This window comes from Pogoniulus pusillus, chromosome 24 (assembly GCF_015220805.1).
Source record: "Pogoniulus pusillus isolate bPogPus1 chromosome 24, bPogPus1.pri, whole genome shotgun sequence".
NCBI classification, from domain to species: Eukaryota; Metazoa; Chordata; class Aves; order Piciformes; family Lybiidae; genus Pogoniulus; species Pogoniulus pusillus.
Window position 1 is genome coordinate 8,698,760 of NC_087287.1, and position 19,149 is coordinate 8,717,908.

The 19,149-nt window shown below is 61.6% G+C and overlaps 4 protein-coding genes across 4 annotated transcripts; 1 reads left to right on the forward strand and 3 right to left on the reverse strand.

The window, feature by feature from the left end:
* Nucleotides 1-108: 108 nt before the first annotated feature.
* NDUFV1 (NADH:ubiquinone oxidoreductase core subunit V1) lies at nt 109-3,820 on the forward strand. The gene is made up of 10 exons (XM_064163338.1): nt 109-258; nt 356-438; nt 531-701; nt 794-977; nt 1,278-1,467; nt 2,342-2,554; nt 2,647-2,813; nt 2,899-2,980; nt 3,392-3,537; nt 3,621-3,820. Exons 1-10 carry the CDS (start codon nt 205-207, stop codon nt 3,702-3,704), a joined length of 1,374 nt encoding a protein of 457 aa, XP_064019408.1. The 5' UTR covers nt 109-204; the 3' UTR covers nt 3,705-3,820.
* A 402-nt stretch (nt 3,821-4,222) lies between these two features.
* On the reverse strand, nt 4,223-6,301 carry NUDT8 (nudix hydrolase 8). The gene is made up of 4 exons (XM_064163376.1): nt 5,737-6,301; nt 5,518-5,650; nt 4,842-4,919; nt 4,223-4,733 (listed from the first exon to the last, which is right to left on the reverse strand). The coding sequence occupies exons 1-4, from the start codon at nt 5,970-5,972 to the stop codon at nt 4,476-4,478; spliced, it is 705 nt and encodes a 234-aa protein (XP_064019446.1). The 5' UTR covers nt 5,973-6,301; the 3' UTR covers nt 4,223-4,475.
* Nucleotides 6,302-8,208: 1,907 nt separating this feature from the next.
* MTCH2 (mitochondrial carrier 2) lies at nt 8,209-12,953 on the reverse strand. Its single transcript, XM_064163360.1, has 13 exons — nt 12,805-12,953; nt 12,304-12,388; nt 12,094-12,200; nt 11,934-11,960; nt 11,534-11,587; nt 11,359-11,416; nt 11,181-11,232; nt 10,974-11,033; nt 10,025-10,118; nt 9,836-9,883; nt 9,437-9,504; nt 8,536-8,611; nt 8,209-8,409 (listed from the first exon to the last, which is right to left on the reverse strand). Exons 1-13 carry the CDS (start codon nt 12,889-12,891, stop codon nt 8,323-8,325), a joined length of 903 nt encoding a protein of 300 aa, XP_064019430.1. The 5' UTR covers nt 12,892-12,953; the 3' UTR covers nt 8,209-8,322.
* Nucleotides 12,954-14,106: 1,153 nt separating this feature from the next.
* AGBL2 (AGBL carboxypeptidase 2) lies at nt 14,107-19,133 on the reverse strand. The gene is made up of 11 exons (XM_064164003.1): nt 19,004-19,133; nt 18,531-18,677; nt 18,343-18,450; nt 18,110-18,260; nt 17,244-18,026; nt 16,593-16,742; nt 16,302-16,435; nt 15,921-16,018; nt 15,736-15,845; nt 14,980-15,046; nt 14,107-14,885 (listed from the first exon to the last, which is right to left on the reverse strand). The coding sequence occupies exons 1-11, from the start codon at nt 19,131-19,133 to the stop codon at nt 14,274-14,276; spliced, it is 2,490 nt and encodes an 829-aa protein (XP_064020073.1). The 3' UTR covers nt 14,107-14,273.
* Nucleotides 19,134-19,149: the final 16 nt, after the last annotated feature.

The following is a 19,149-nucleotide window of genomic DNA, read 5'->3' on the forward strand; positions in this document are numbered from 1 at the left end:
CGTGATCTGCTGCTTGGCCACGCCCCTGCCCTGCCCTCCCCATGTGGCCACGCCTCCCACACTGCCCCCTAGCGCTTGTGCACGACTGCTGTGCCTCGCCGCAGGCGCTTGCTGGTGACGTCACCGCCGTCGCGCCGCTGTGGGGGCGCCTGAAGGTGACGGTGGTCCCGGCCCCGGTGGTCCCGGCGCCTGTCCCGCCCCACTATGGCTTCACGACAGCTGCTGGCGCTACGGCGCCTGCCCGCTGCTTCCTTCTCGGTGAGTGAGGATGAAGCCGGGAGGGAGCGGCGGAGCGATCCGGGATGGATCGTGCCGGTATCGCTGTTAGCGGTGTTGAGTCCTTGTGTCCCTGTAGACAGCGCCCAAGAAGACGCAGTTCGGGTCGCTGCGGGATGAGGACCGGATCTTCACCAACCTCTACGGGCGGCATGAATGGCGGTAAGGCGTGGGACGGAGGGGGGATGGGGAGTGAGGTACGACGCGGCCAAATGTTGCCCGTCGCGGTGCCACCGGCTGTGCCGTGCCCGCAGCCTGCAGGGCGCCCTTCGTCGCGGCGACTGGTACAAGACGAAGGAGATCCTGCTCAAGGGGGTGGACTGGATCCTCGGTGAGATCAAGGCCTCGGGGCTGCGGGGTCGCGGTGGAGCCGGTTTCCCCACCGGCCTTAAGTGGAGCTTCATGAACAAACCCCCGGACGGCAGGTGAGACCCTCACCGGCACCGGCACCGGTACCACCATACCGCTGATGCCGACGGCGGCGGGGAGCCCTGACACCTGCCAACGCCCTCTCCAGGCCCAAATACCTGGTGGTGAACGCGGACGAGGGGGAGCCGGGCACCTGCAAGGACCGGGAGATCATGCGGCACGACCCCCACAAGCTGGTGGAGGGCTGCCTGGTAGCCGGGCGTGCCATGGGCGCCCGCGCCGCCTACATCTACATCCGCGGCGAGTTCTACAACGAGGCCTCCAACCTCCAGGTGAGCAGCAGGGACAAGGTTTGCGACGAGTGGGACACCTCACCAGTGGAGAGCTCCTAACAGGCGATTTAGGCTGGACATTTGGCGAAATGTCTGAGCTGCAGGACTGGTCAGGCACTGGAAGAGGCTGCCCAAGGAGGTGGTGGAGTCACCATCCCCTGGAGGCATTGAAGAAACCTGCGGGCATGGCCCTTGGGGACATGGTTTAGTGGCCTTGGTGGTGTTGGGTTGCTGGTTGGGACTCTTCCAACCCCTACAGATGTATGACTCTATGACCTGCTCGTCCCCTCCCCACTGTAGGTGGCCATCCGGGAGGCGTACGAGGCTGGGCTGCTGGGGCGCGACGCTTGCGGCTCAGGGTACGCCTTCGATGTCTTCGTGGTGAGGGGAGCTGGAGCTTACATCTGCGGGGAGGAGACGGCGCTGATCGAGTCCATCGAGGGCAAGCAGGGCAAGCCACGCCTGAAGCCACCCTTCCCTGCTGACGTGGGTATGGCCACAACCCTCTCCCTGGGGGTATGAGGTTCAATTTCTATCTGCTGCCTGAGAACAGGGCAAGATCTCCCTAGGAGCAGGCAGCAGAAAAAGAAGCCTGAAACTGTGCCAGGACAGGTTTAGGTTGGGTGTGAGGAACAATTCCTTTGCTGCAAGAGTGGTCAGGCATTGGAGCAGGCTTGCTCAGGGAGGTGGTGGAGTTGCCATCCTTGAAGATGCTCAGGAAGCGAGTGGACGTGGCACTTGGGGACATGATTTAGTGGCCACGGTGTTTTTAGGTTGATGGTTGGACCCAGTGATCTTAGAGGACTTTTCCAACTCAATTCTCTGATGATCTGGTGGCAACTGGATAAAATCATAGAATAACTGAATATTTTGGGTTGGAGGGACCCTAAAGGTTATCTAGACCAAGCCCCCTGCAGCCAGCAGGGACGTAGAATTGTTTGGGTTTGAAAAGACCTTTAAGATCACTGAGTCCAACCTTCAACCTAAGACCACACACATTTCTTGAACACCCCCAAGGATATCTTCAACTCTTCAGAGCCCAAACCAACCTGACCTGCAATGGTTCCAGGGATGGAACATCTCCCAGCTCTCTGGGCAAGCTGGGACAGGCTCTCACCACCCTCAGTGTTCCTTCTCTCCAGTCTGAGTCTTCCTCTTTTAGTTCCAAGCCATTACCCCTTGTCCTGTCACAGCAGGCCCTGCTCAAAAGTCTGTCCTCAGCTTTCTGTCTCAGACTCCTCAAGCACTGAAAGGCCACCAGAAGGCCTCCCCAAAATGCTGGTGACCAGACAAACCCACTTGTCCCCAAGCCACCCTCCTGCCACAAGGCCTAGGTAGCCATTGAGAGCTCCTGCTGCTCCCAGGTGTCTTTGGCTGTCCCACCACGGTGGCCAACGTGGAGACAGTGTCTGTGGCCCCCACCATTTGCCGTCGGGGAGGTGCCTGGTTCGCCAGCTTCGGGCGGGAGCGCAACTCAGGGACCAAACTCTTCAACATCTCTGGGCATGTCAACACCCCCTGCACGGTGGAGGAGGAGATGTCGGTGCCGCTGAAGGAGCTCATCGAGAAGCACGCTGGTGAGCGCCACGGCACGCCTCCCCCGAGCCGCGCTGGGCAAGCGCTGGGCCTGGCGCTCAGCCCCGCTCTGGCTCCTCCTCATCGCTGGCAGGAGGTGTCCGTGGGGGTTGGGACAACCTGCTGGCCGTCATCCCCGGGGGCTCCTCCACGCCGCTGCTGCCCAAGTCAGTGTGCGAGACTGTGCTGATGGACTTCGACTCCCTGGTGCAGGCGCAGAGCGGGCTCGGCACGGCTGCTGTCATCGTCATGGACAAATCGGTAAGGGAGGGAGCCTCTTCCCTGCTCCCACCCGTGCTGTGGTGGGCCCCTCCTCACCCTTCTTCACCCTTCTCTCCCTCCCCAGACTGACATTGTTAAGGCCATCGCTCGGCTCATTGAGTTCTACAAGCACGAGAGCTGCGGGCAGTGCACTCCATGCCGGGAAGGTGCGCAGGGAGCTAGGGCTGAGCTCTTGGGAGGTCATGGGGGCACATTAAGGATCCTCAGTAAACGCTGATGGCCTCCTTTTGCTGCTGGAGCTGGCTATGAGCATAAAAGGGTGGGAAGAGAATGCTGGGGAGGGCCTCAGGGTTCTGCTTGCCCGTGGACTGGGGGACCTCCAGGAAGCAGGGACCACCCCAGAGACTGGGGGATCTCTCCAGCTTCTGGATAGCCTTGATGCTGCCTTTCCATAAGGCTCCACATCCGCTCACTGGGCCCTCTGGTGGTGGTTATGGGGCAGCGCACCCTATGCTGGGGAGGTAAGCATGGAGCTGGTGTGGGCAGGGTGCTATGGGTTTGGAGGGGCTGGGAAGCGTCACACCACGGGTCCCGTCAAGGCTTGGCCGTCCCCGCAGGTGTTGACTGGATGAACAAGGTGATGGCACGGTTCGTGCAGGGCAACGCGCAGGTGGCTGAGATCGATGCGCTCTGGGAGATCAGCAAGCAGATCGAGGGCCACACCATCTGTGCCCTGGGCGATGGGGCAGCCTGGCCCGTGCAGGTGCGAGGTGGTGGTGAATCTGGAGGGGGGAGGGCATTCCAACAGCCTTTTCCCCCTTAACCCATCTCCTTTGCTCCCTGCAGGGTCTCATCCGCCACTTCCGACCCGAGCTGGAGGAGAGGATGCGGCGCTATGGTGAAGCCAAAGCTCGAGCAGCATCGGCGTAAGGGGCTGGTGGTGGCCCTGCCCTGGTGGGGGCTTTTTGGAGGTGTCATTGTGGGGACTCCTTGCAGCAGTTTGTGGGGTCCTCAATAAACATGACTGCCCTGATGGGCTCTTCTCACTGCTGGAGTTGGCTGTGGATATGAAATGGTGGGGAAGGGGCTGCTGGGGGGATGGGACTCAGAGTTCTGCTCTCCAGGAATTGGGGGGATCTCCAAGAACTGGGGAGAGCACCATGGCCTGGGGGGATCTCTGGGAAGCAGGGAGATCCCTAGGGATCAGGGGGATTGACTTCAGGATCTGGATGTCCCACCAGGAGGAGATCCTGGCTCCATGTCCCTTCTTTGGGACTGGGGGCAGCACCAAGCAACCACAGAGTTACACAGCCCTGTGTCCTTCCCTGGGGATACCACTACAGCAGCCTGGACTGGTGCCAGCAGGGGACAGCTGTCACACCCTCAATGCCCGCAGTGCTGGCACTGGGAGGCAGCCACGTGCCAGGACTTGGAAGCTATGGCAGAAGTCATTTCAAACATGGCTTTTTACTAAGTCACAGCGTGTGACATCACCCGGGAGTGCAGCTTGCGTTGGCTTCCTCGTGTGTGCAGTGACAGTGGCCCAGAAGGTGGCCAGAAGACAATGTCCAAAAGTCGGTGGCCAGAAGACAGTGTCCAAAAGAAGGTGCCCAAAAGAAGGTGCCCATCCACCACATGGGAACACCTCCACTTGGTGGAACTCACCACCTTGGCACCTAGGGCCACCGCGTCCCTTCCGTGTCAGGCTGAGGTGCCCTCAGGTGTCCGTGGCGAGGGGCTCGCTGCCGGCACGTGGGTCTTCCTGCGGTAGCGGGCCGGGGCCAGCAGCTCCAGGGTCAGCTCGGTGATGATGGCTGTCAGCCCCCACACCCGGTGGGGGCCGTTGAGGAAGACTGGCAGGGTGTAGCCGTAGCGGCCGCTGGAGCCACGGAAGTGGGTGTAGCCCTGGTTCTCCTCACGCAGCAGGTGGGCCAAGGGTAGGGTGAAGACCTCCTCTACCTGCTGGCACAGGGTGGTAAGGGGCTGAATAACGACCCCGTGCCGCGGTGTCACCGCTGTCACCAAGGAAGGGGGATGCTGGCCCCAGGCCATCATGGTGCTACCCACCTCATTGGCGTTGGGGGTCAGCGTCAAGTCCTCCAGTGGCCCCAGGTTGGCCACAACGGGAGCCACGGTCAGGCCATGCTGGAAGGTGTGTCAGAAAGGGACAGAGGGTCACAGCTCCCCAGCTCTGAAGTGCCACCTGCTTGTATTGTCACCCTGTGCCCCACTGTGGTGCTGACTTGTCACCCAACACCGCCCTTGTCTGCAGCCAGTGCCTCTGTCACCCCAAACCTCTGTCACTGGTGTCTCTATCACCTTAAGCCCCTGACACCTGTGTCCCTGTTGCCCTAAACCCACCACCCGTGTCCCTGTCACCTCAAATCCCTATCACTTGTCATCTTGAACCCTTGTCACCTGTGTCCCTGTCACTCCCAGCCCACCACCTATATACCTGTCACCCCAAGCCTCTGCCACCTGTGTCCCTGACACCTCAAATTCCCGTGTCCTTGTCGCTCTGAACCTGTCACCTGTGCCCTTGGCACCCCAGAACCTTTATTACTTGTGTCCTTGCTGGCCTGAACCCTTGTCACCCACGTGCCTCTCACCTTCGTCCCTGTCACACCAGACCCTTGGCACCCATATCCCTATCACCTTGCACCCTTGTCACCCGTGTCCCTGCCACCCTGCCCATGCGTCCTTGTCACCCACGGTGTCCTTGTCCCCTAGTGGCGCCCGGTACCCGGTCTGGCAGTGTCCGCAGCTGTCCCCAGACGCTGGCTGTCCCCAGCTGCAGCCCCAGCTCCTCCCGCGTCTCCCGCAGCGCCGTGGCCACCTCATCACCGTCCGCCGGGTCCCGCCGGCCCCCGGGGAAGCTGCCAAAGGGAACGGAACCGATCACAGCGGGGACAGCCCTACCCCCTCCCCTGTGTCCCCGGTGCATGACGTCACTGACAGCTACCTGACGTCACCGCTGTGTGGCCCGCCCAGGCGGCGGGACCGTAAGGTGTAGAGCAAGGCAGGGCGGCCCCGCACCGAGCACAGCGGCACCAGCACCGCCGCCGCCGCCGCCACGCCTCCCTTGCCCCGCCGGGCCCCTGCCGCCAACCGGGCCCGGCACCGCTGCTCGCTGCTGCCGCTCAGCAGCTCCCGCTCCCCCTCGTCCGCGCCGCCACCGTCCGGTCCCTGCTTCGACATGGTGGCGGCACGGGAGGGACACACCGAGGGACAAGGGGGAGGGACCGGAGGGAGAGGAACTGCCTCCCGCCCCCGGTGCCGCCTTCCCCGGGCCCGCCTCCTTCTTGGGCTAGTGAATGCGGAACAGTCCCGGTGCGGGGCGGGGAACGGCCCCCACCGGGGCGGGACCAGCTCCTGCTGGGCGGGGAACAGCCCCGTCGGGCGCGGAGCGACCTCTGCCAGCCGTGAAACGTCTGCCGCCGGGCGTGGAGCAACCTGTTCCGGGTACGAAATAGTCCCCACCAGATCTGGAACGATCTCTTCTGGGGGGGCAGCAGCCCCACCAGGTGCGGAACGGCCCACCGGGCAGAGAACGGCCCACGGGGCAGAGCACCACCTCTTCTGGGTCTGCCACAGGCTCTTCTGGGTGCAAAATCAACCTCTTCTCGGAGTAGCATGGCCCCCACCAGGTGTGGAAGAGACAATTCCGGGTGTGGAACGACCTCACTGTTGGGTGTGCAACCCCCTCTTGCTCAGGGTGGAGCCTGGCACCCAGCTTCGCAAACGCCCCCATGTGCAACAACCCATGCCAGGTGTGCAAGCACCCTGCCGGATACGCAACTCCCTTACTGCACATGCAAGCCCTCCGTGCAGCTCTCCCACTGCGACTTTCCATCCAGCAGTGCAGTCCCTTTTCCAGCTGTGCAGCCCTCTCACTGTGACTCTCCACCCAGCAGTGCAGTCCCTTTTCCAGCTGTGCAGCCCTCTCACTGTGACTCTCCACCCAGCAGTGCAGTCCCTTTTCCAGCTGTGCAGCCCTCTCACTGTGACTCTCCACCCAGCAGTGCAGTCCCTTTTCCAGCTGTGCAGCCCTCTCACTGTGACTCTCCACCCAGCAGTGCAGTCCCTTTTCCAGCTGTGCAGCCCTCTCACTGTGACTCTCCACCCAGCAGTGCAGTCCCTCCACTGTACATGTGACTCTCCCCCGATCTGTGCAAGCACCCCAAGCTCTACAACCCCCTTGCCACCACCCTCTTTTCACAGCCATCATCCATGTTCCCCTTACCAGCCACATGTCCCTCTAGGGCTGTGACATCACTGTGGGTGCTGCACATGGGGGACACCCATGGTGGCAATCAACCAAACCTCTGCCCTCATGGCTACAGCCTCAGCAGGGAGGAAAGGAAGCTGAGGCACAAGATGCAGGCAGTGGTCACTGTGGGCACAGAAGGAATGTGACAATGTCTTGTGGGACTGATCCAGCTGGGAAGAAAAGAACTGAGGAAAGAATTAGGAACATTAGGAATAACAGGGACAGTGCTGTGGGGGCTGGATCATGGAAGGAATGCTGGAGACAGCTGGTGGAGTGGTGGGATTGACTAGACCGAGGGACGGGAGCCAGAAAGACCTAGACAGGCTGGAGAGGTGGGCTCAGGAAAACCTCATGAAGTTCAACAAGGCAAGGTACAAGGTCCTGCACCTGGGTCAGGGCAATCCTGGTATCAATCCAGGCTGAGGGATGGTAAGATTAAGAGTATCCTGCAGAGAAGGACTTGGCGGTGCTTGTGGGGGAGAAGCTGAACATGAGCCAGCAATGGGCACTTACAGCCCAGAAGGCTAATGGCAGCCTGGGCTGCATCAAAAGCATCATGGCCAGAGATGGAGAGAGGGGATCCTGCCCCTCTGCTCTCCTGTGTCCAGCTCTGAGCCCAACACAAGAAGGGCATGGACCAGATGGAGTGAGTCCAGAGGAGGCCACAAGCATAAGTCTGGAGCACCTCCCCTATAGAGACAGGCAGGGAGAGTTGGGATTGCTCAGCCTAGAGAAGAGAAAGCTCCAGGGATACTTTAGAGCAGCATTTCATCAGCTCAAAAGGACTTACAGGAAGGCAGGGGAGAAGCTGTTCAGAAGGGCCTGTGGTGACAGGGTGGGGATAGTGGTTTGAAACCAGAGCAGGGTAGAGTCACATTGGCTATGAGGAGGAAGTCGTCATAATGAGGGTGGTGAGACACTGGAACAGGTTTCCCTGAGATGTGGCAGAGGCTCCAACACCAGAGTCTCTCAGATTTGGTGGGTCCCTGAGCAACCCACTCTAGTTGGAGATAACCTTGCTGAGTGCAGGGGAATTGGATAAGATAACCTTCAAACCCAACCCCTCCAACCCAAACCAGTCTAAGATTCTATGACTCCACGAGATCAGTCCTACCCCATCCAGGAAGCCCCCAGCCCCGTGACAGACACTCTCAGACGTCCACCTTCACCTCTCAGCATGAAATGATTTTAAAAAACTGTAGTAGAAATCACCACACTCATGATTCTCTGCTTCTGGAGCCCTGTGTTGGCTTCATGATTCTCATCCCAGCTCCATCTTCAACGGAACCTCCTCTCTTCCCACACATATCGCTTCCCTGTGGGCACCTTGCGGAAGAACAAGCTGTTCCCTCTGCTCATGTTGCCCTGGAAAGGAGGAGAGGACCATCAGTGGCGAGGCAGAGCTGCCCCAAGCCCCAGCATGGTCCCACCAGGACACCCACCCAGATCTTTTCCAAGGCATTCCAGTGCTTCCCAGCTCCAGCCACTCACCTCCCTGTGCAGCTGGCTCCAGCAGTCCAGCCAGGAGGAGTAGGTGGGTGCGTATGGGAGGAGACCTCCAGCCAGCCTGGGGAAGGGAGAGGACATCCACATGGAATCATTGCATAGAATCATGGAAGTGTTGTGTTGGAAGAGACCTCCAAGATTATGGACTCCAACCCTCACCCCAGCACTGCCAGGGCACCACCAGACCATGGCCCTCAGCACCACAGCCCCAGGGCTTTGAAACCCCTCCACGGATGGGGACTCCACCACTGCCCTGGGCAGCTTAGGACAGGCCTTGACAGCCCTTTTGGAAAAGAAATTGTTCATCATATCCTACCTAACCCTGCCCTGGGGCAACTTGGGGCCATTTCCTCTTGTGCTAGTTCCCTGGCAGAAAGGCCCAACCCCCACCTGGTTCCAGCCTCCTTGCAGGGAGTTGTCGAGAGTCAGAAGATCTCCCCTCAGTCTTCTCTTCTCCAGGTTCAACAACCCCAGCTCCCTCAGCTGCTCCTTCCCAGCTCTGTTCCTCAGACCCTTCACCAGCTTCATTGCCCTTCTCTGAACCTGCTCCAGCCCCAAAACTGAGCCCAGCATTTGAGGTGTGCTCTCAGCAGTGCCCAGTCCAGGGGGACAATCCCTGCCCTGGTCCTTTTGGTGACTTCAACCCAGGACTCATCCTCTCTGCAGCTCCACTGAACCCCCAAAGTGGCCATTTCAAGGACATGCTGCCACCACACACACCACCTCAACAAAAGATCAGCCTCACAATTGCACTGAAACTCCTGTGCCACACAGGAGCTTAGGGGAGGCAACTCGAGGTGCTGATCTAGTGTGGAGAGACAGAGCTGCCACCCACACTAGCCCCATCAGGGCAGGGAGGAAGAGGAGGAGGGTGTGATAGACTCACCCACAGTTATTGACAGCCATCAGGTTGGAGACCAACACGAAGGGGTAGGTCAGCATGCTGGCGAAGAACTGTGGGGGACAGCAGGGTGAGGTGGGCAATGGCCCCCACAGGGATCCCCTTGTGTGGAGAGATCAAGCCCCAAAAGACCCCCCAGGGGCACCCCATCTCCTTCAGGCTCTATGGAGGCAAGGTCACAGCTGTGAGCCCACAGGGTGCAGAGCTTCTTCCTCTGTGGGCTGATCTGTCTGGAGCCTTGGGCAGCACTCAGCCCCTCAGAACAGGCAGGATTATGGGAACATGGGAATTCCCAAAAGGAAAAAGGAATCAACTCCCTTTCCCCTCCCCACAAGGAGACCACATCCCACACAGAGCTGCACCCACACCCAGAGGTGTCCTCACCCCAGTGACTGCCTGTGAGTAGCTCTTCATCTCAGACACGGTTGAGACCTGCAGGAGGACAAAAAGCACCTTCAAGCCTGCCACTTCCACCCTAGCACTGTGCCCTGAGCTCTTCCTGTCCCTCACCACAATCTCTGTGCCACCCCCAGCCCTCCAGGTCCCCCCAGCCGCTGGGCTTAGAGCCCCTACCCCGTTCTCCAGCGCGTATGTGTTGATGAGGTAGGCCAGCATGTTGCAGAGCCAGAGCGAAAGGATGTCCCCGAGCAGCCGGGGGATGAGGCCGCTGCAAGAGAAGAGGCACAAGGAAGGTGAGCTGAAGGCAGAGCTGGATCTGGATTCAGCCATGCAAGGAGCCAGGGAACAGCCAGTTGGGAATGGGAGGAAACAGCTGGTCTCTCCACGGCCAGCTGATGGAGGAGCTCCTAAGAAGCTCGCATGGTCCCAAGGGAACATAGGTGCTGAAGGGAGCTGCTGGAAGGACCCAAAACACCCCTAACTGGTGCCCCTGGGAAAGAGCTCCTTCACTGGACAAGAGAATGCTCTGAGGAGACCTCATTGTGGCCTTCCAGGATCTGAAGTGAGCCTACAGGAAAGCCACAGAGGGACTTTTTAGGGTGTCAGGTAGTGTTAGGATTAGGGGGAATGGAGCAAACTAGGAGTTGGTAGATTCAGATTGGATGTTAGGAAGAAGTTTTTCACCATGAGGGCAATGAGACCCTGGAATGGGTTGCCCGGGGAGGTCGTGGAAGCCTCATCCCTAGAGGTCTTTAAGGCCAAGCCAGATGTGTCTCAAAGCAACCTGATATAGAGTGATGTGTCCCTGCCCATGGCATGGAATTAGATGATCCTTGAGGTCCCTTCCAGCCCTGACAATTTTGTGATTCTATGATCTTCACTCCAGTTTAATGCTCTCAGGCACTGGATGTCACCCATCCAACCCAGGGTAGGTGGCTACAGAGCAGGGGCTTGCTAGATGCACGCTAGGAAACCCCCTCAGAAGGGCAGAACAGGGGAACTGTGCACCCCAGGAGGACAGGGCAGGGTGGTTCCTGAGCCAGGAGGGCAGAGCTGTAGTCTATGGCTTCTGGGGAGACTCTACTATGCCCCCTAGCGGCCCCCCGAGGCCATCAGCACTCACGCGAAGAATCCCAGGATGCCTTCTTCTCGGTAAATCGTGGCGAAGGCGCTTAGTGTCCCACTGGGCCGGGGAGGAAGAGGAGAACGCCGTGGTCAGAGGGGATCCTACAGGCAGGAAGCCTTCCCACTCCCACCCCCAGCAGCTCTGGACCCCTTTGCAGCACTTTCAGACCTCCAGCTGCACCCCCAGGCCCCACCACCTCCATACCTGTACTTGGTCTCTCGGCCAATGAACTGCACCATGCAGCGCAGGGTGATCACTGCAGGCAGAGACAGGCGGTGTGGGGGTCAGGGTGCGAGGCACAGAGACACCCCAGGGTGACAGATGCCAGGCACCTGGGTCACCAGGCCTGTGCACCAGTTACAGGGGTGAGGGGGGAGCCTACCGTGAAAGGGGTGGGTGATGAGGGTGGCAGCAGAACGAGCGACCATCTCTCTGGAGGTCTGGAGGAGAAAGAAGTGTCAGGAGACGAAGAAAGGAGGTGTCAGGGGGAGCAAGTGACAGGCACATGGGTTGTGACAAGCCCCTCTTCACCCCAGCACCCTCCTCTTCCTCCTCACCTCCTTGAGGACCTGCTCCAGTGAGGACACAGGCTCTTTCTTGCTGGCTCCTGGCTAGAAAGTGAAAGAGGCATCAGGCAGGGAACAACAGCCCCAAAAAGCACCTCTGGCTCCATCCCCACCACCCTGGGAAGGCTCTGTCATGGTCCCCAGCATGGACTCAGCAGCCCCACTACGGCTCACCTGTGTCCTGTGGTTTCACCCGGAGCAGCACTTGATACTGGCATGCTGCTTCCCACAGCCATAGGGAAGGAGGGAGAGAGAAGAGATGGAGGGGGAGAAGAAGGGAGAGGAGAGGGGCAGAGAGATGGAGGAGGAGAAGAAGGGAAAGCTGAAGATGGAACGAGAGAGAGAAGGGAAGAGTGTGAGGGAGGATCCCCTGGAGAAGTCTCACGCTCACCTCAGCTTGCTCAGCCTCCTGGTACCTCTGTAGAGGGAAGAGCAGGGTCAGAGCAGCCATGGGGCACAGGGCAGGCCCTGCCAGTGCCGGAATAGCCAGGCACGGCGTCCAGGTGCCCAGCCCTGCCAGGCCAGCAGGCTGTGCGTGCCCACCCTGCTACCTGCAGCACTTTGCCGTGCACGACGGTGCCGATGGCGCTGGAGCAGAGCCGAGGGGCGAGGCCCTTGAAGAGTCCTGCTCTTCCATCGACCTTCACGATGTGCTTGGCTGGGGACAGTGGGGACTTGTCACACCAGGCGGGACCCCCGCCCACCCCCCACGAAGGGGGACGCCCCGCTACGGAGGTGAGACCCCAGGGACACCAACTCACCGTAAGCAAAGAGCCCGGGCAGCTGGTAGATCTGACGCCCGAAGATGTTCCTGCCCAGGGTTGGGGGCAGCGGCTCGTAGCCCACCTACGGCAGGGACAGGCAGCCTGCAGCCGGTACCGGGTCCGGTAACCCCCCCAATGAGCACCCTATTCCCATTCCTCCACCTACAACAGGGACAAGCAACCCGCAGCCCATCCCGGGCCCGGTAACTACCCCTGAGCTCCCCCAGTTGCAGCAGCAACAGACAGCCTATAGCCGGTGCCGAGCCCGGTAACGCTCTCCCTCCACGAGCTCCCCGTTAACGGGCCCAGCAACCCCACCCCGCCCCCGGAGCTGCCCGTTTCCAGCCCCTCCACCTGCGGCAGCGACACGCCGCCTGTCTCCGGTACCAGGCCAGGTGACTGCCCCCAGACTCCCCCACTTACAGTACGGACAGGCAGCCCATAGGCGGTACCGAGCCCGGCAACTCCCCTACCTCCCGGTTCCCGGTGCCTCCTTACCTGCACCAGCACCTTCACGTACATGAGGGGCTGCGAGAGCACGGTGAGCCCCGAGCCCAGCAGCACCTGCGAGGCCGCGTCCGCCATGGTGCCGCCCCGGCGTCACGGCCCAGAAGGACACCGCCGCCGCCGCTTCCGCTTCCGCCCGGTCCCCGGTACTTCCGGCGTGCCCGCCGCCGGCTTCCGGTCACGGGGGGAAGTGGCCTCACCGGATCGCCGCGGGAGCGGACGGGGCAGTGTCGCCGTGGGCAGCGGGCTGAGGAGGAGCCTGCGGGCACAGCACGGGCTGCGGGCACAGCACGGGCTGCGGGGACAGCATGGGCTGCGGGGACAGCATAGGCTGAGAGCACAGCACGGGCTGCGGGCACAGCACGGGCTGCGGGCACAGCACGGGCTGCGGGGACAGCACGGGCTGCGGGCACAGCACGGGCTGCGGGGACAGCACGGGCTGCGGGGACAGCACGGGCTGCGGGCACAGCACGGGCTGCGGGCACAGCACGGGCTGCGGGCACAGCACGGGCTGCGGGGACAGCACGGGCTGCGGGCACAGCACGGGCTGCGGGGACAGCACGGGCTGCGGGCACAGCACGGGCTGCGGGCACAGCACGGGCTGCGGGCACAGCACGGGCTGCGGGGACAGCACGGGCTGCGGGGACAGCACGGGCTGCGGGGACAGCATGGGCTGCGGGGACAGCATGGGCTGCGGGGACAGCATAGGCTGAGAGCACAGCATGGGCTGCGGGGACAGCATGGGCTGCGGGGACAGCATGGGCTGCGGGGACAGCATGGGCTGCGGGGACAGCATAGGCTGAGGGCACAGCATAGGCTGCGGGCACAGCATGGGCTGAGAGCACAGCATGGTCTGCGGGGACAGCATAGGCTGAGAGCACAGCATAGGCTGCGGGGACAGCATGGGCTGAGAGCACAGCATAGGCTGCGGGCACAGCATAGGCTGCGGGGACAGCATAGGCTGAGAGCACAGCATAGGCTGCGGGGACAGCATGGGCTGAGAGCACAGCATAGGCTGCGGGCACAGCATGGGCTAAGAGCACATCATGGGCTGCGGGGACAGCATAGGCTGAGAGCACATCATGGGCTGCGGGCACAGCATGGGCTAAGAGCACATCATGGGCTGCGGGGACAGCATAGGCTGAGAGCACAGCATGGGCTGCGGGCACAGCATGGGCTGCGGGGACAGCATAGGCTGCGGGCACAGCATGGGCTAAGAGCACATCATGGGCTGCGGGGACAGCATAGGCTGTGGGCACAGCATGGGCTGCAGGGACAGCATGGTGACAGGAGCGCAGGTACCACCGTGGCAGTGGGACCTGAGGTGACAAGGAGACTTGAGGTGGCGTCATGGTGGCAGGACCTGGGGCTGGGTGCGGGCCAGAGTGGATGCCAAGGAGGAGGCTGATGGGCACAACACAAGGACACTGCTGTCACCCCACAGAGCCCTGGCACCACCTTTAATCGCGGGCACAGGCGCAGCAGCGTAAGGCCCTGGGTCGCGCTGCCCCGCCCGGGGCGGTGAGGCGGGGCCGTGACCCGTGCCAGCGGGCAGCAGCCTCCTGCCCCCGCTGCTGCCCAGGCAGCCCCGCTTGTGCCTCCGGTGCCGCGTCCCGTGCGGAGCCAGCGGTGACACGGCGGTGGCAGGCGCTCGGCCGTGGCTGAGGGTGCGAAACGGTGCCTGTGCCTCCAGCTGGCTGAGACTTCGCCCTGGCAGTGTGGCGGCCGCGTCCTGCGCCAGCTGTGCTGGGAAGGGTGGCACTGGAGGTGCTTCTGGGCTCCTCTCTCGCAGTGCTGCCTCTTCTCAGGGCACTCTGCAGAGCGGGCTGCTGGCGGGGCCTGGGGGGCCCCGGCCTGGCCTGAGGAGTGACAGGAGAAGGGTTAGAGCCTCTTGGCTCCCTGTCGGGGCAGCGGTGGGGACAAGTGTCCCCTGAGGGCTGTGCCCTGGGTGTGCCACGCCATGTGCCCAGGCTCGCTGGGATGCTGGCACGGTTGCCGTGGCCGCTGTTCGCCCGGCGCAGGGCGTTCCTCGCTCTCCGGCTCTTCAGGGGCTTCCTCCTCTGCCGCTTCGCCTGTGCCGGGTGACAAAGCGCAGCTGGGACACCTGCCCCCCACGGCGTTGCGCTGGAGCTCGCCGCCCGAGAGCCGCGGAAGCCAGGAGCTCACCGCCTGCGCCGGGCCGCGGGGGGCGGCCGGGGGCCCCTCGGACACGGAGCTGTCCGAGCCGCTGGTGCTGCGCGGAGGGGAAAGCGCAGAATCGCAGAATCAGTCAGGGCTGGAAGGGACTACAAGGATCTTCAAGTGCCACCCCCCCTGCCATGCCCAGGGACACCTCACACTAGCTCAGGCTGCTCAGACTCACATCCAGCCTGGCCTTAACCACCTCCAGGGATGAGGCTTCCACCACCTCCCTGGGCAAACCATCCCAAGGGTCTCACCACCCTCATGCTGAAGAGCTTCTTGCTAACATCCAGTCTGACTCTACCCATTTCTAGTTTTGCTCCATTCCCCCCAGTCCTGTCATTGCCTGACAGCCTAAAAAAATCTCTCCCCAGCTCTTTTGTAGCCCCCTTAAGATACTGAAAGGTCACAATAAGATCACCCTGGAGCCTTCTCCTCTCCAGACCAAACAGCCCCCAACTCCCTCAGTCCCTCTTCACAGCAGAGCAGCTCCAGCCCTCTGATCATCCCCGAGACCCTTCTCTGGACACCTTCCAACACATCCTTTTCCCTCTTGTAGCAGGTGCTCCACAACTGGACACAGCACTCCAGGTGGGGTCTCACCAGTGTGGAGTAGAGGAGGGATCACCTCCCTCGACCTGCTTGCCATACTGCTTTTGATGCAGCCCGGGATCTGGAAATGATCACCTACAGCCCTCACCACTACCGGGGCCTTAGTGGGACAGGGTGACCTGGACCTACCTAGACTCAAGCTCAGAAGTGGGGACATCACTCCAGCCACCATTAGATCCTGGCTCCCGGCCCATCCGCTGCTGCAGCAGCCTGTCCACCTCAGACAAGCACTGCTGGAGCTGTGGGATGGAGCCATTGTCACCACAGCCCCTGCGTGGCACTGGCAGCATGAGGCATGATAGGTACCAGCCCACCTTGGCAGGATCAGGGTCACAGAAGTCAAGCAGCGTGTCACAGAGATGGTAGCCCAGAGACTTGAGGTCCTCCACCGTGAAGTGTGAGCTCCTTCCACCTGGAGGGAACACGGAACAGCAAAACAAACAGCCAGTTCCCATCCTGGGGAGCACCCAGCACTGTTACAGGACCACAGAATGGGCTGGGTTAGAAAGGACCCTCGAGATCATCCAGTTCCAAACCCCCTGCCATGGGCAGGGACACCACCACTCGCCCAGGTTGTCCAAGGCCCCATCCAACCTGACCTTGAACACCTCCAAGGAAGAGGCATCCACAACCTCCCGGACAACCTATGCCAGACTCCAGTTCCTGTCACCCCCCATCCCGTGGTGGCCTCTCACCCATAGTGGAGCCGCTGAAAGCCACCTCCATGGTGTAGCTGTTGGTGACCCCCAGGCGCCACATCACCACCCTGCCTGTCCCTGCTTTGCTCTTCTGCACCTTGAACTTGCAGCTGGGGAAGGAGAACTGGGGCCGGGCGTGGGGTGAGGACGGTGAGAGGATCGCGCCTCTCCTCCAGCCCGGTGAGGACGGCGCTGCGGCGTAGCGGGCAGCAGCGCGGCAGCCGCATTTGCCTGTGTCGCCACCAGGTGGCGCCACTAAGCTCAGGGCTCAGCGTCCTACCTTGTCGGGGGGCGTTCTTGCTCAGCATCCAGGGGAAGATGCGTTGGCACAGCCGCGTCCTGCCGCCGCCGCCGTCAGAGCCGTACATGAAGACGTTGTTCTTCCGGCTGTGCCCGTGGAAGTCACAGTACAGCACCACCTCCCGCTCCGCCAGCACCCTGTGCCCGGCAGGATCCGTGCACCAGTGCCGTGATAGCACTGGCGGCATCTTACGAGCGCTTTGTGCCCGCACCTGACCTCTATACCATGCCGACCCATGCCAGTGGCAATGCTTTCTGCCTCAGGGCTCCTGCTTGCCCACTAGCATCCAAAACCAGGTTCCTACGGGTGTCCACCCAACCCTTGCATGCTCCCAGGGTAAGGAAGTGGATGCTGCTGCCACCCACCTTGGCTACCAACCTCTGCCCAGCCATGCCGATGGCAGTGTTTCCCCTCACAAGGGTCCTGCTTTCCCACCAGCACCCAAACACTGGTCCCTAAAGGTGTCCCCTCCAAATCTTTGGGTGCTCCAAGGGTGGGGAAAATGGGTCCCACTGGCACCCATTTCACTGCCAACCAATGGAAGTCACAATACAGCACTCAGCACCCATCAGGATCCATCCCTCAGCACCATGATGAGACTGGCACCGCCCCATTAGCTCCTTGTGCCCCCACCTCACCTCTCAATCATGTCCCGCAGGTGCCAGACGCCAGGGAAAGAGGCACGGAGAGCTGTCCCATAAGCCCTGTTGGGATCGCTGCCCGCCAAGGAGCAGCGGGAGTTGCCCACCACCACCCCATCAGGGTTGAGCATTGGCACCACCTTGAAGACAAAGAGTTGCCGCAGGAGCCGGGCATCAGGGTGGGTGCTGAGGAGGAAATCAAGGAAGCCCTGCATGGCCCAAGAGCTGCCACTCTCGCCAGGGTGCACGCGGGCGCTCAGTACCACTGCCCGCTTGGCAGCCGACATGGCTGTGGTGCCAGCGGCAGGGTGGGCGATGGTCAGCAGGTAGATGGGGTTACCGGCCAGGCTGCGGCACAGCACCTGCACCGCACAGTACCGCGAGCGAGCCGGGTCAGCCACCAGCGCCCGCAGGTAGCGCTGGAGGTCTGAGTAGGTGTAAGGGTAGGAGTGGGCAAAGAAGCAGGTGTCACCATCGTGGGGGAAGCGTGACGACCAGGACAGGCAGAAGCTGGCAGGTTCCTTGCTGTTGTCACCCCGTTGGTAGCAGATGTTGTCCCCGACGCGGCGCCAGCCAATACCACGGGTCTGGGCATCACGCTGGGAGTAGAGCAGCGGGCGCAGGCCCTTGCCATAGAGGCTCTTGGGCTTGGCCATGTTGACGATGGTGAAGTGATAGAGGGGGTCCCGGCGTGTGTTTTGGACACGGAAGTAGAACCACTGTGTGTGTTTGGTGGTGTAAAGGTCTGGCCGCAGACGCAGCAGGTACTTGTAGGGTCCCCTGCCGGGGGAGCATGGGTCCACACTCTGGCTCCTGGTCTTGCCACTGTCACCTTTTGTCCCTCCCTCAAGCCCCTTGCTTACACCTTGATGGCTTCCTGGAGGTTGCCACTCTCAAAGCGAGACTCAAAGAGTAGTGTCGAATCCTCGGGACCTTCCAAGGGGGCTGCAGGTGAGGAGAGAGGGCCCAGGGACCCCCCGACGCGAGCACCAGTGAAGCAGGAGCCTCGGGGTGCTGAGGGAAGCGTGGCAGTTAACAATGGGGGTGTGTGGGGATGCTGAGGGGGCACCCACGGGTGCTGCCTGCTCCCCACTACCTGGGCTGAGGTGGTAGACAACAGTGCCCTGCTCCTCACTGAAGGCAGCTGGGGCCAGGTCGGGACCGGCAGGCTGGCAGAAGGGCTCTGGTTCAGCGGGCACCCATGCTGGAGGTGGTAAAGATAGGTGCTGAGGGGGGTCTGGCACAAGGGCAAGGAAGGGGTATGGGGGCAGAGAGGTCCCTTACCCATGTGCTCTATGGTCTCCTTGATGACTTCACACTCCACAGGCCAGCGAGGGGCAGGCAGGGAGCCCCACGCTGAGGAGCAGCCAAAGAGAGCCTGCAGCTCCCAACTGCATCGTGCTGAGGGAACTGAGATGCCATAGCTGGGGGCTGTGAGAGGAGCAGGAGGGGCTGGGGTGTCCTAGCAGAAAGGGTTGGGATGGGAGCACTCCTAACCCCACCCCCTCCCACCTCAACATGCCAGCACCAACCCCAGTGCCAGGGTGCTGCAGGGTGTCACTCACAGCTCAGCTCCTGCCTGGGATTCCTCAGGCAGCTGGTGTGGGCACTGCCTGTTCTGGATACCTTGGTGGGGTGGTGCTCAGAGGGGTCCCCGAGGGACAAGGGGTTCTTCTGGCCTTGAAGAGAGCATGGCTGCAGCCCGAGCAGCTCGGGGGACACATGCAAGGGGCCAAGTCCCCATGGGCAGGGCTCACCTCGGAAGTAGCCGTAGTAGCACAGGTGGCTGTGCATGAAGCTGTCATAGGGCTCAGGAACAAACCCTGTGCCAACACCCCTCTGTGTCACCTCTCTGACCCGGTCAGGGGGGCAGCTCGAGAGATCCATGATCCAGCAAGACCCT